Source organism: Passer montanus, unplaced genomic scaffold (assembly GCF_014805655.1).
Source record: "Passer montanus isolate IOZ18808 unplaced genomic scaffold, ASM1480565v1 scaffold14, whole genome shotgun sequence".
In the NCBI taxonomy this organism is placed as follows: Eukaryota; Metazoa; Chordata; class Aves; order Passeriformes; family Passeridae; genus Passer; species Passer montanus.
The window spans coordinates 4,480,963-4,494,936 of NW_024360941.1; the positions used below are offsets into that span (position 1 = coordinate 4,480,963).

Below are 13,974 nucleotides of genomic sequence, written 5' to 3' on the forward strand. Positions count from 1 at the left end.
ACTTGTGCTTTAGATGTGTTAATAATGAGCTTGTGGTATAAGATGAGCTTTCCTTTGTAGCAGCCAAAGGAAACTTCTCCAGTTACTTAAGCTTTTTTAAAAAATTTTCTTTCCCCACTGCGTATTATTTTGCATATATATAAATACATCTATTTTCATACATCTATTTAAAATAATAGGTGCTTTCAAATAGTCCGTTTACTTGCCAGCTCAGTGGCTGATTGGATGATTCACCAAAGTCAGGACTGTTTAAAATTTATGGGGTTTATTCTCCTTTTGTCAAGCATTTTCTACATACAGAACATTCACGTGGTATAAATTACAGAACAAAAACTGCATGAGACAGACTACTGCAATTGAGTAACAGACAGTTTACATGATTATTGTTTGCTCACAATGGAAAAGAGTTCTTAAAAAGGAAAATAGATTCAGTAGCTAGAAATGTAAGCAAATTTTTATCTCTGTTAAAGCTACTTACCAGGAGGTTTGCTCAAGCTAAAGAGAGATCTACTGTACCACACAGGGCAGAATGCTCAATGCACACAAGATTACAATGCTAGAAAATTCCAGATTTCAAAGCAATTTTACACAATCTAAATTGCAGTAAAACTTTGTTTAAAAAAAGATATTTTTTTCTGATTGCCTTCAGTAAATGGAGGTCATTTTAAGAGCTTATAAGCATTCTTTAGCAAAAACATAATAAAAATAAAAATACTCTCAAACTTCTAAGTCATTGCTCTGAGTCTGGATAGATATTCACTGCTGGCTTTCTATTGACTTGTTATTCTACTTCTGGGAATCTTATTTTTCCCATTTACATGTTTAACCAGTGTTATATTAGAATACTAAGTAAACAAACTATAAAAAATACAAAGTTTTTGTTGTTTGTTTTTTGTTTTTGTCTCTTTTTTTTGCACTAATCCAGTTGGATGCAAGAACTAGAAAATCTGTTGAGCTAACCAAATGGTTTAACAAATAGGAATCAATGGTACAATGAATAAGCAAAAATGTTGTCTACTGGTCGTAGACTTCAGTTCTTTGAATTCTCATTTTCCTAAAATGTATTTTCTTTATGTTTAATTAACAGTTTCCTCAATGACATAAGTGAAGCTTTGTGATGCCAGGTTTTAAGAATATGGTATATTCTGAAAGAATGTGCAATATTTCTCTTGAGCAGACTTGAAACTCCTTGCTGACGACACCCTGTAATAGCTGAAAAACCTAGCATCTATTTTTTTTCTAAAAAAAGGTACAGCTTCTGCAAGCAGCTTTCCCAGCTAAGAGACCATAAAAATAAACTCCAAAATACAGTGATCAGAAAACACTGCAAATATATAATTTTTTTCCTGTCCATGTATGTTGCACAACTTGTCACCTGGAATTTGATAGCAGAACTTTCTTTCCAATGACAAGTAATCCTGTAGCCATAGTGGGAATAAATTTTATAATTTCTACATTTGTCTTTCTTGTGAGACTTTCGCTTCAAGGCACAAAAAGATTTAACAGTGGACTGGACAGGACATAACATTTCAGCTTAAGGAGTCAAAAGTTGTTGTACAACAGCTCTTGTTTTGTGTCTGAAGCAAAAAAACCCAAAATTTTAATAATATTTAAGTCTTCCATTTACAAATGCAAGGTATCATATTAAATTTCTTGAAGCTTTTTTGGTTGTTTTTTTTTTTTTCTTTTTTACACTAATTTATTATACTTAGCATCAATTTCAATATTTCATTATTTTAAAAAACACAATCTCAGCTGATAATTAATAAGGAGTGCCATTATCAAACAGCCATCCTTTTAGTCACTTCACGTGGAAGCTGATTGAAATTGTGTACATGTCAGAGAAGGAACAGGTATAGAAGGGCCTAACAATTTAAAATTAAAATTGTGTAAATTTGAAGAACGGTGTAATTTAAGTGCAATGTACTGTAAAACTATTAACTCAAGTAAATATCTAACACAGATTTTTATGCTTCTCCAACCCAAACTACTGTGTTGCCTCTCTCAACTTCGGTGATTTCACAATTTAACTTATTGAGCCGTCCATCCAGGATAAACAGAGATTCCTTGGAAGGGGTCATGAGATACTGACCAAAAAGGCCACTGTCTTTTATAAGACGGTTCTTACTGTTCCAAGGCCATTCGCCTGCCTTCATGGGTTCCTTCAGACTCTTCACCATCTTCACCTTGCCAGAAGAGAGCTCCAGGAAGAGAACATCAGTCTGTGTGCTGGAGCTGCAGTAGACATTGTATTGATGAGCTTCAGTGAAGGATGGCTGAAAAGCTACATCAGATATGTGCAAATTAGTGTGAATGTCAAACGCATCCTGTATTTCTCCTCTCACTGTTATGGACTGGATCCTCAGGAGGCCTTTTGCATCATCAATGCTGAGAAGGTAGTGTCCATCTGGAGAGACGTGCGGCGTGCCCGTGACGTCGCCATTGTATCCAACCACGGAATCAGTAACGCTATCCACGATGAGCTGCGGCAGGACAGCCCCAGTGGTGTCAGGCTTACAGCAGATAAAAAGGTATCCTCCAAGATGTGTATAAGCCAGTGACTCAGGAATGCAATTATAATCCTTTAAACTAATTGTCTTGATGTATGACATCGTTTCTAGATCAATTTTCTGGAGCATGGGATCGTCCTTATGAAGAATATATCCAAACCTGAAAGGAAAAGCAGAAAACCAAAGTCAGAGTTCCTGTGTGCATTATGTATGAATGGGGAAAGACACCATGAGCAAAGGAGATAATATGTGCAGCGGTGCATTGCTATCTATCTCAGCTTCAGATGTTTCAGTTATTAAGCAGTTTATAATATTCTATTTTTAGTGTTGTAATTTAGAATGTATAAAAAAATGCCTAAAACCCATTTATTTGATTAATGGGAAAGCTCTTTTTTCCTACTGACATGAGCGAAAAGTAAACCATTACTTTCTAGTAATTTCTAACTTTTACAAAAGCCAGGAAGGAGAAAAAGATTAAATATCAATAGATACCACATCCCATATATCTGAATTCAGTTCATGGACTCTTCAACTTACTTGGGAACATCAGCTTAACCCAGCGCGCATTGTTATTCAGATCATTATCTGAATCTTCCTTATTTTAATTCAACAGAAATTAATATCATAAAAGGATTTAGGTTTATGCCTCCTAATCACCCAAACACCATATTTCTTACAATTTAAATGATCCTTTATGCTCTTCCATACATCAAGAAACTTTCACTGAACATGAATAATATGATTACACTTTAAAATCCTAGAGCTGATTGATTGCAACCTTTTAATATAAACTATAGCACTATCTTTAATGGTAATGTATGTTCTGACTGCACAATCAATTGACTATATATAAATATGTGCAAAAAAAGATACTTCTAAATATTATCGAGCCATGTGAAAGTATATTAGCTTTACTTATCTAAGCAGCTTACACAGCACTTTTCCCAAACAGCTGTTTTCTTTTGGCACATTTCTTGGCACTTTGAATCTGAATATTTGATCCTAAAAATGAGGCTGTGTGATGATAAATATAATCTAAAAATACCTTTCACCTAATTTTGATATAAAGCCATATGATAGCCAGAATGTTCCAACAACTGAGCTGACAAGAACACAAAATTTTCACACTATACTCATAACCCCAGTGTACTTACTAATCAGTGAACTGCCAAAGTATAGGCAAAAAACGTTTCAGGACATTGTTCAGGCAGTTCCTCAGTATAACATAGGGTGAATTACATTTGCAATTTCTACTGAACACTTCTAATTTTAGCCCCACCTTCCAAAATCCTTACATACTGCTTCAGTATCATAAAAGCACGGAACTAAAGAACTATTTCAATTGTTAGGGACCTTAGGATTTAATTTGGTCCAAATCCTACCCAAAGATGGTGCAGTGTGAATGACACTGTCCATGATTACAATTTGATCTGATTATGAGATCAATTTTGTCTTCAGTTATTCAGCCACTTATAAATACATTAATTCAATCATCTTGGTTAGGAAAGTGTGAGTGAGATTTTTTGGAAGTTATGTCTGGATAACTTATTTAAGATAACATTACTCTTCTATTCATGAGGTCTGCTGTTCTGCCATAGAAAAAGATCAGGATCATAAGGCAGATCTTGATTTTTAGCTTTTTTTTGCCACATAACATCTGTTTCTTAATCTTTTTGGGTAGCCATTAACTCGTTGATTCCTGGTTTCATTATTAATTGGTAAGTATTTTTCAGCTATAAGGAACAGACCTATGCTGTATTATGTACAAAATTGTCCTGTAATAGAAAAGGTTAAATAGGTAACAACACTGACATTTCACATCTCCATATTTAATAACCAGTGGTAGACACATGAGCAGCGGATACAAAAGGACAATAGAATTGGCTTATTGATTGCATTTTTACATAACAATGTAAAGCAATGATCAGTGAACCATCCTGGAACAGGAGTATTCACAAGAAGATAAAGGGAAAATACCTAATTTTAAGGTCAATGTGATGACAGGTACTGAATAGCTTAATTTTAAGCTATTATAATATTATTTAATCTATTTTAATAAAAGAACACAGTGCAGAGAGTTTTTGCTTTAACTACTTTTGATCTCAATTTCAGTTGCAAACACACAGTACATTTTTTGTTTGAGACTGGCAAGCTGACCTTGGGTTTGAAAACCAGTTTTCACTTTCAGCATACCAATATATAGTCAAGGGAAAAATCAGGAAAACTTTTTTGAAAGTGAAAGAAAAGGCTCTCACTGAGTTGTTTTTAGCTTACATAGGTACTAAGCCACAGACTTATAGCCAAGTGAAATTTTCCAATATACATAAACATACACCAAATCCTTACTGTGATTTTGAAAATACAGCAGTCATCATTTACATTATTAAATCTATAAATATTTTTTAATATTTGGCCTGTCGTTTTCAGAAACTATATTAAAAATAGGAACAAATTATGTTATATAAAAAAATTGGTCAGTTAACATTTTACTATATTTGATACATTTTATTCAATACATTTGTCCATCACATTTCATTAAATTCAGGAAAAAAACTTAAAATTTGACTGTATGTTTTAAGTTGCACTTTAGTTTCTATCCTGCATGAGAGAAAACACAAGTAATCTTTTTTTTAAAAAAGGTAATATTTTTTTAAAAACCCAAATGAATTCTTAACCATTTTCCACCCCAAATTTAAAAATCTAAATACATATCTTTTAAACTGGTCAAAACCTAAACTCATTCTTTTTTTCATTTATCATATATCAAGCTAGAAGAAGAAATTTTTGTGCTGCTCAACAATTCATTTTTTTCTAAAGCTTATTCCAGGTCATAAAAATGACCTTCTTCTAAAGTAAAAGAAATGCAAAACAAGATTATCATCAATTATCTAAATCAGCAAATCTTACTTGCTGATTTAAACTGTGATTAAAATTAAGTATTTAAATCAATTTGATTCAAAGAAATCTTTCCTGCTTATGATTATTTGATTAAGCAGTGTTAATGATCAATTTATGCAATATTTTTTTTGCATCCAAATGTTATTGATTTAAAGAGGAACATATAAGTTACTAATCTTTGCTCCTCAAATATTATTCCCAGAATGTATGTTTTTGAACCACAGGCACACTTAACCCATGTTTACCTTGGTTGCATAAACTCTTTGATTACCAAATGTGAATGTGTTGTCCAAGGCTAAAAAAAAGGTCTTGTCTACCTTCCCTAGGGGTAACATAACTGCACATGTGGAAAGACTCACGTTTGGCATCTAGCTTTGCCCACAGAGGACACTGCCGTTGGGCTGTACTCCAGCTTCTCATTACCTGGTGGTACCTTCTCTCACACAAATCCCCTAAATTCAAAAGGTTTGCATAAGCATTCCCCAATGCATGTCATCAGGATAAATTTAGCTCCTGTGAAATAATTAAGATCCTTTAAAATTTTTTTCTTGACTAACCTGGTTAGTGTGACTGAAATATCTTAGGAACCATGGAAGAATGTTGATGTAAACCTTCCCACTAGCACAGACAGATTTAATAAAAATTATGTTTGTCTACAGCAAGGGACTCCAGATCTCCAGACTTAGTCAGCAAACACATTTTAAAACAAACCAGCTGATAACATAAGGGTACTAGTTTCCTTTATAGCTTTATCGATCTCTTTGTAATATTTAGTTCACAGTTCAAAAAGCCACAAGTAAAAAGTTTACAGTATCTTGGACAGACTATTCCTGTGATGTAAACAGTAGCTTCAGCTTTAGTAATTGAGTTTAACTGAAAATTATAGAAACCGGCTTCAACATTTTACCCACTTTATCTGATGTTCTATTTTTATTGCACTTGAGAGATTTATTGTCCCTTGCTCTGGAGCTATTAAGGAATTTGATTTTATATGCTACAGCAGCTAACCATATGTATTCTGATAATCAGTTATACCTGAATGCTTGCTTACAATGAATCTTGCTTATAAAGTGTGCAAAGAGCAGTTTAATGCATTTTTTCAGTGATTATTTATTTTCAGCTCACAATTATTTACAGCTATCCTTGCTATTCATTGCATTCTATTTACTTCTGAATTGGAAGCAAAGGTTTGGGTGATATGCTCTCTTTCCTTCCTTAGAGAACTGACTTCTCTAGCCCTGATAAAATATAATTCCATTTTCTTGTACCATCTACATGCAAAAGACTTTTTGCTTTGTAATGTTTTCTAGTTCAAACTTCAAAAAGTCACTGTTTTGGACACAGACGTAAAATTAGCCCACAGTGTAATATTTCTGGAGCTGAATACACTGAGATACCAGTTATGTGAGCAGAATAATGTATAGAACATACGTAGCAGTTTATAGTTACTGATTTCAAAGAAATGTACAGATAATACAGAGGGTAAAGAAGCTGAATGACTGGCCTAAGGCTATATAATAATCCATTGGCATAGTCCAGGTGAAAGTACATGTTATCTAAGGCCCAGCATAGTTTCTAACTTATCATGCTAGAGGTTATTATTGCAACTGAGGTACTAAAGAGACAGACATGAGAAAAAACATATAAAAATATATCATTTTGAATAAGAGTATATAAAATCACTCCATCAAAATAATGTTTTGGTTGCTAAAAATAGGCAGAACTATGAACCTGGCTGGGAGAGAAGTTGGTAAAATTTCATGAAGGATCTACCCTTTCCAAAACCAGGAGTATAGCTGCCAAAAGCAATTTATTAGAACTAACAGGATTTTATCAATACTAGTGTTTAAACAATTCTTTCTTGGCTGTCATACTGCCTGCAACATTTCAGTGCTCCAATTAAAATTCAGTAAAGCTGGACAGGGATGTTAGTACCCTAACAGCACAACAATACAGATAAAAAGAAGGGTTGCGGGGGAATCGTTTAAAGCTGCCAGTCTTCTTGGGTGTAAAAGGATTTGGCAAGCTATGTGTTTCCTATGTTTGTCTGCCTGTCTCAGTGAGAGCTGTGTGTCTGGAGTTTTGAGAAGCTAAACAATTCAAGAGAAGTCTGTTCTTGTGCCTGTGAGGTTTGTGAGGCTGACTCTTAGTCTCTGAGAATTGCTAGGCAAAGGTGTAAGGATGGGAAAAGTAATGAAGTTCTGGAGGGAAGGCAGAGAAGGGAAAAGGGGAAGTAAAGAGAACTGATAAGAAAAACTAAGAATTTCATGTCTGGTATAGTTTAAAAAAATACAAACCCAACAGAAAGAAACAAAGAATGAGAAAAAATATACTTGTTACCCAAGATGAGAAAGTACTTTCCAAGCCACTGGCAATTGAGGAAGGTGATAATCAGGTTTTTATAGGGACATATATCTGTCAGGTTAGATAATTTGTTCCTAATAATTTTGAAAGAGTTGACTAGCTCTTAGCATTTTAATAAATCTCAGAATAACAGGAAAATTTGGAAAGTCTAAAAAAAAAGATTGTTGAAATATTCATAAGACAAAGTCAGGTATCCCAGCTAAGCTGAACAGCTTGATGCATATCCAAGAGAAATAATAAAATAGATGATATGAGAATGAATTACAGAAAATCGTGAATATAACACAGTCAACCTGGGTTTATGAAAAAATTAACTTTGTCAGACAAATCTAATTTAATTTTTTTATTAGAAAACCTTCTGAAAGTAACTGAATATCAGGAGGGCATAATTTTCTTGGAATAAAAACTCATACCTGAAAGAAAAATAATTTGTCTGTAAAACAATGGAGTTGTCAATGCAGAATCATCATTTTACAGGAAACTTCTTGGTACAAAAGCTGATACTTCACAAAATTTTCACTGATTATTTGGATGTAAATGTCTATGAATGTCCATGACACTAAGATTGTAGATAATGACAGCAAAATCATTATAGTCAGTTGCTCATTTAAGCAAAATATGTTCAAAGATGGACAAGGGTAAGTTGAGCAGCTTCATATGTGAATGAGGAATGTATGACATGAACACAGAACAGTATCCTAAAAAGTAGCAGCTATAAAAGGATTTAATGATCATAGCAGACATGCAAGTCAATACAAAAGCTGAGTCTAATGAATCAAAAATAAAACTAAGACTCAAAAGCCTGTGTAAGTCCTTAAGGGTATATCAAAAGAGAGGTGAGTAAGAATAATGCAACACACTCACTTCAACACACCTGTATTCTACACTGGGGAGACTAAACTAAGAATCCTTTATTGGGTTTTTTTTTCCTCATTTCTGACCTTCTAAAAAGGAATTAAAAAAAACAGGGGCAAGGAAAAACCTGAAAATTATTTGAGGAATGGAGACAATGATTTTATGCCAGAGTTTGAGTCGAATGTAAAAATGGTTGCATACTGAAACCAGACAACTTTAAATTAGGAATAGGTAATTTTTCCTATCAATGAGGACAATGTACCATTGCAACTAACTGCCAACATCATGAATTTTCTGTGATGCGACTCTCCAGGTAAAGATTATACTGCTATCTCCTTGGATAAGTATATGTAGCTTCAAAAATATCAGATTCGTTGTCTGAATCGCTGAATGACTCTTTGAAATGTTTAAAACTGAAAGTACATGCAGAAGTCAGAGAAAATGTTCCCATGGCCTCTTCTAGCTGACAGATGTATGAAACACCGTTTTTTTTGGCTTTGTTCATATAATCAAAATTGCATAGGTACAGTAGATTTTAATCTTATACTACTCATTCATTTGATGGTGAGATAATAACCATCATAAAATCATAGAATCATCAAGGTTGGGAAAGACATTTAAGTTCATACAGTCCAACCACTCCCGCAGCACTACCACTGTAACCCAACAACCACTGAACCATATCACCATATCATCCAGACATGTCTTGAACACCTCCAGGGGTGGTGTAACCACTAAACCATATCACCATACCATCCAGACACGTCTTGAACACCTCCAGGGGTGGTGACTCCACCACCTCCCAGGGCAGCTTATTCCAATGCCTGAAAAGAAGCAACCAAGTGCTTCAGATCTCATGAAATGACTGTAATCGGACACAATCCCTTAGCTCACAGCACACACACAAGTAGAATGCAGAGGAATCTGCCCTTCTGCAGACCTCAGGTTGTGATGCCACTTTTCCATCCACTGTATAGAAAACAGCTGTTTTTTAAAACTTTTCTTACACTGCTTCTGATATTAATTGTGAATTTCACACGAGTTACTAATAATATTACAACTACCGATCTTTCATACACACATATCTTTTCAAAATGAGCATCGTCCTTGACAACACATTGATCTCCAAATTCAGAAGGTTTATGAATTGCTTGTAATATTACAACTATAAAAGCTAAATAATGGGGTGAAAAATGTCCTAAGGCTGAATGGTCATTCTTTTGAGGTTTATTGATCTAACTGTACAAGATCATGGTGGATTGGCTGGGGAAATGGTATTAGACCATGGAGACCTGCTTCAAAACAGTTACCTGTTTACACACAGCAATGATCAGTTGCAAACAAATTTAATTCTACTCTCCATAACCTAATTGCTGCCTTCTAACTAACAGATGTATCTGGCTTCCCCTTTCTACAGCATTATGAACCATCTCAGCATACCAGTGTCAGATTATTAACTCTGCTTCCATTGCCAGATTGGGTCTCATCTTTCTGATGAGGAGACCAGAGCAACTATTAAAAAAAAATATCACTAACCAAATTTGTAAAAAGAAGTATTGCAAGTCACTAAGGTGATAGATTTGGATTGCACAGGTAAGTAGTTTGGGGGATGCCAAAAAGCTGTATGTAATAAAACGGGGTAAGAAAATGTTGTTCTACAGTGGTGTCTATAGAACCAGCAAAATCGGAACATTTCACAAAATTTATATTAGTGAGACCTTTGTATGAGGTCTCTGCAAACCAAAACTCCAAGTGCATGTACTGAGCTTTGACTATCCCAAGATTTTTTTTTACATTCTGAGTAAAGGAAAGCTATTAGATCTGAGTAAAGAAGTCTGCATTACTACTGCATGTTCTATAGAGATGGAACCCAACCCCCAAAGTAGCTATAACATTGTAATTTTCCAAAGCACCTGGCTAGCTAAAAGGATTAAAAAATACGGCCATTTATAATTATGTCGTTAAATTGTGTCTGCCACCTCTGTTCATTTAGTCTGATTTTTATGATTAGGCTGTTGGAAAACAGCAAGTGATATTTGAGAATACCTCCATTTTTCCAGAATGTTTTATATATAGTTGATGGAATATTCAATTCAAAATTTCCTCTCTTATAGCTTAGTATGTAGAAGCCTCCCACTGCTCATTAATCTCTGATTAATATTTATGACAATTTCAACCCTTATGTCTCTTCTATCCAGTGAAATAACGCACAATATCAGCACATAAAGGTGTTTCTCACAGTGCATACTGGAGTTATGTGTAACTTAAACCTGACAGGTATGAGAGCAAATCTTAAGATTCCAATAATTTATTGTACAGTTAATACGAGTGGGAACTGTAGCCTGTGGGCATATCACTCCAATTGGAGTAAATGCTAGAATTGTGAAATCTGTGACTGTTTCTTTCTTCCCTTGCTCCATATGAATAAACAATAATGATTTTAATCACAGATTTTCAAGATTTTTGGCCATATGTTGTGACAAAAGTTTAAATGAAATAAAGCTAATTATACTTAGCAACTCTATAGCAGTTTCTGTAAGAGTAGTATACCAGATTTGGCTGAGATGGAGTTAATTTTTATTATACCAACCTGCATGTTTATTATACCAACATGCTTTGTTTTAAATTTATGAACAAAAGTGTTGATAACTCACTAATGTTTTAGATATTGCTCAGCACTGCTGGCACAGCACCAAGGCCTTCTCTGTTTCCTACTCTGCCTTTCCCATGAGTAGTCTGGAGGTTTGGATAAGGTTGGGAGGTGACACAGTGGGCTACCCCAGGGATATTCTATGACACATAACATTATGTTCAACAATTAAACTTCTTCCAAAGTAGCTGTTTCTCCTGCTAAGCGGGAGCTCAGCTGCTGGATGGGGACAGCTCTCCACAGGGAGTCATTAGTTTTCCATAATGAGCTTTACAGAACCCAGACAAAGGGAAACTGAGGTAACTCAAATTTACTTGTCCAAACCAACTTCAAAGAGATAGGAAGAGTATCCTAAAATGTAGTAATTGCAAAACGCAATTATAAAAAAAAAAAAGGCAGATCATATGCATGATTGCCTTATTTTTTAAAATTAAAAACCAAGGCCCCACATTTAAAGTCATATAATTACATTGACAAACTTAATAAGACTATAGATTATCACTTCCACTTTCATCTCATGAAATAAATTCAAGACCATATTTTTTAAGCAATTTAAAGGTATTTAAAATATGTCATTTCTCTCCACGTTTTATGAACCTATAAGCCTGTTTGTAACACACACAGGAAAAAAAGAACAGTAAACCTAGGAACTCCATCATTCTTTTCCCAAAGTAATTATCATAATTACCACTATCTTATTTCCTGAAAAACAACCTGAAGGCTCTCATTCCCAAACTGCCAAAGTAATCCCTATAGCAAATCAGATTATTGCTCTACCAAAATTAGTCCTCTCTCTTGCTCTCATCAGATTATCAAATGTCTCAGAGTGAGGGAAATCTTTTATCAAATCTTTCTTTGGAATAGTGTCCTCACAGGAACTTGCCCATCACTGAGAACTAACTTATGACATAAGGCACCAACACTAAATTCATTTATTAAAAGGTAGCAATTTTAGAAATCTTACTAGGTATTATTATTACACATACATATTGCCAGTTTTTACAAGTATTTTCACATCCTCTCTCTTTTCATACCTAATTTTCAGTTTTTTACCCGCAAAATTCTCATTACCTTAAATTCCATTGTTTGTAACAGGTATAAAAGGTAAAAAACAAATTTCCCTTACATGCTATACAACTTCCATTTATGAGAAAATGTTCAAGTGCAGATTATCATATCACAGGATTTATATAGCTGGCTCCCTTTCACTGCTCAAAATAAATTATTCAATCACTATCCTTTAAGGTGTGGGGCTTTCAAACCTGAAAAACAAACCTTTGTTAATGTAGAAAAATGGTTTATTATCGTTTAGACCAAGTAATGATAGTTTTACATAAAATTTCTCTCAACTTCTTTATCAAGTCTGTTCAGCCTAAGTAGCATTGACTCTAGCAAAGCTCAGGAAGAGTATTTTGCTTTTCAGAAATGAACAAAACAACTTTTTCCTCTCAATTATCTCACTGTTCTTATATATCTGTTATGTCACTTCTCCTTAGAGGTGTACCAAAAATTATTTGAATGTCATTAAACAATTTAAAATGTGTGTAGCTTCCTGCTCTGGATTTTGTGGGTTTGTTCCGTAACAAGAAAGTAGATTTCAATAACTGAATTAGAAAATGTATTGTAGAAGTATCATTGGTAGAATGTGCTATGTGTATTGGTAGTGGTAAACAAACCTGCAAAACAGAAATCTGGCTGAAATCTTTAGTGACTCACCCAGTTCTGTGGGAGGTTTCCTGGTTACAGGATGTCACATTTATGTGCATAACTCTCCATCTTCATCACTGTAGTGCCTAAATAAATTTTTTCCCTTAATTCTATTATTGAGAAGAGGTTTAATAAGAAACTTATTCCAGAAGATCAGTACTTGCTGCCTGAACTTCAGCACTGCCACATTTTAATATCTCTTCACATATCTGAGAAGAGTTGACTTTGTTTACAAACCAAAATACATAGCCATTGCACAAGGAGGTTGTTTACTGTCAAGCCTTTTCTGAATTCATTTGATACAGTCACAGGGCAAACACTCACCCTGTGAGTTGGTGTATTTCACACTGGCAGGGATTCTGCTACCATTTTGTTATGACTGTTAATAGGTGTGTAGCAAAAGCATCCTTAAGCATCCGTGGATTATCCTTTAGACCCTTCTTCTGTCACTCCAATCCTATAGGACAGAGGGAGGGATAACAAGGGAAAAATCCCACACCAGTGCTGAAATTGCATGAAATATCACTCTCACATATCTGTGGTTTATTTACTGCCAGTCTGCAGAGTTTTAATGAAGGTATGGGTTTTTTGATATAAAAAGAGCATGTTACAAACATAAACATGCATACAACAGGTATAATATCAGCTTGCAGGTGAAGTATAGGAAGAAAATCACATACTAGGACATCCCTTCTTTCACTGTTTTTTCTTCTAAAATAACAAGTGGAAAAGTAAAAATAATTTTTGCCTCTGGGTCTCCATCCTAAGTTTCCAAATATTTTCACTGATACTCTCTGCACAATCCTGTGTCTTCCAAATTTTCCTACAAAGACCCCACTGATGCTGTTTGACATCAAGTGGTAGTATCCTTGAAAGCGACAACTTTGCCTTTTCCTCTCAAGGGATAAGCATGCTCTCTCTCTTAGGATTGAACATAAATGCTTTCATTTTCAGCTGATGAACTGGAGAATTGAATGTCTACATATCAGT

General features: G+C 34.5%; 1 protein-coding gene across 5 annotated transcripts in view; it reads right to left on the bottom strand.

Annotated features, from left to right (window-relative positions):
- Nucleotides 1-260: 260 nt before the first annotated feature.
- FSTL5 (follistatin like 5) overlaps nt 261-13,974 on the bottom strand; it is a 376,421-nt gene continuing 362,707 nt past the window's right edge. For all 5 annotated transcript variants that reach the window (XM_039700303.1, XM_039700304.1, XM_039700305.1 and 2 more), the window contains one exon: nt 261-2,670. In XM_039700303.1, coding sequence (XP_039556237.1) covers nt 1,968-2,670 — 703 coding nt within the window. In that variant the 3' untranslated portion in view covers nt 261-1,967. The remainder of the gene's footprint in view (nt 2,671-13,974) is intronic.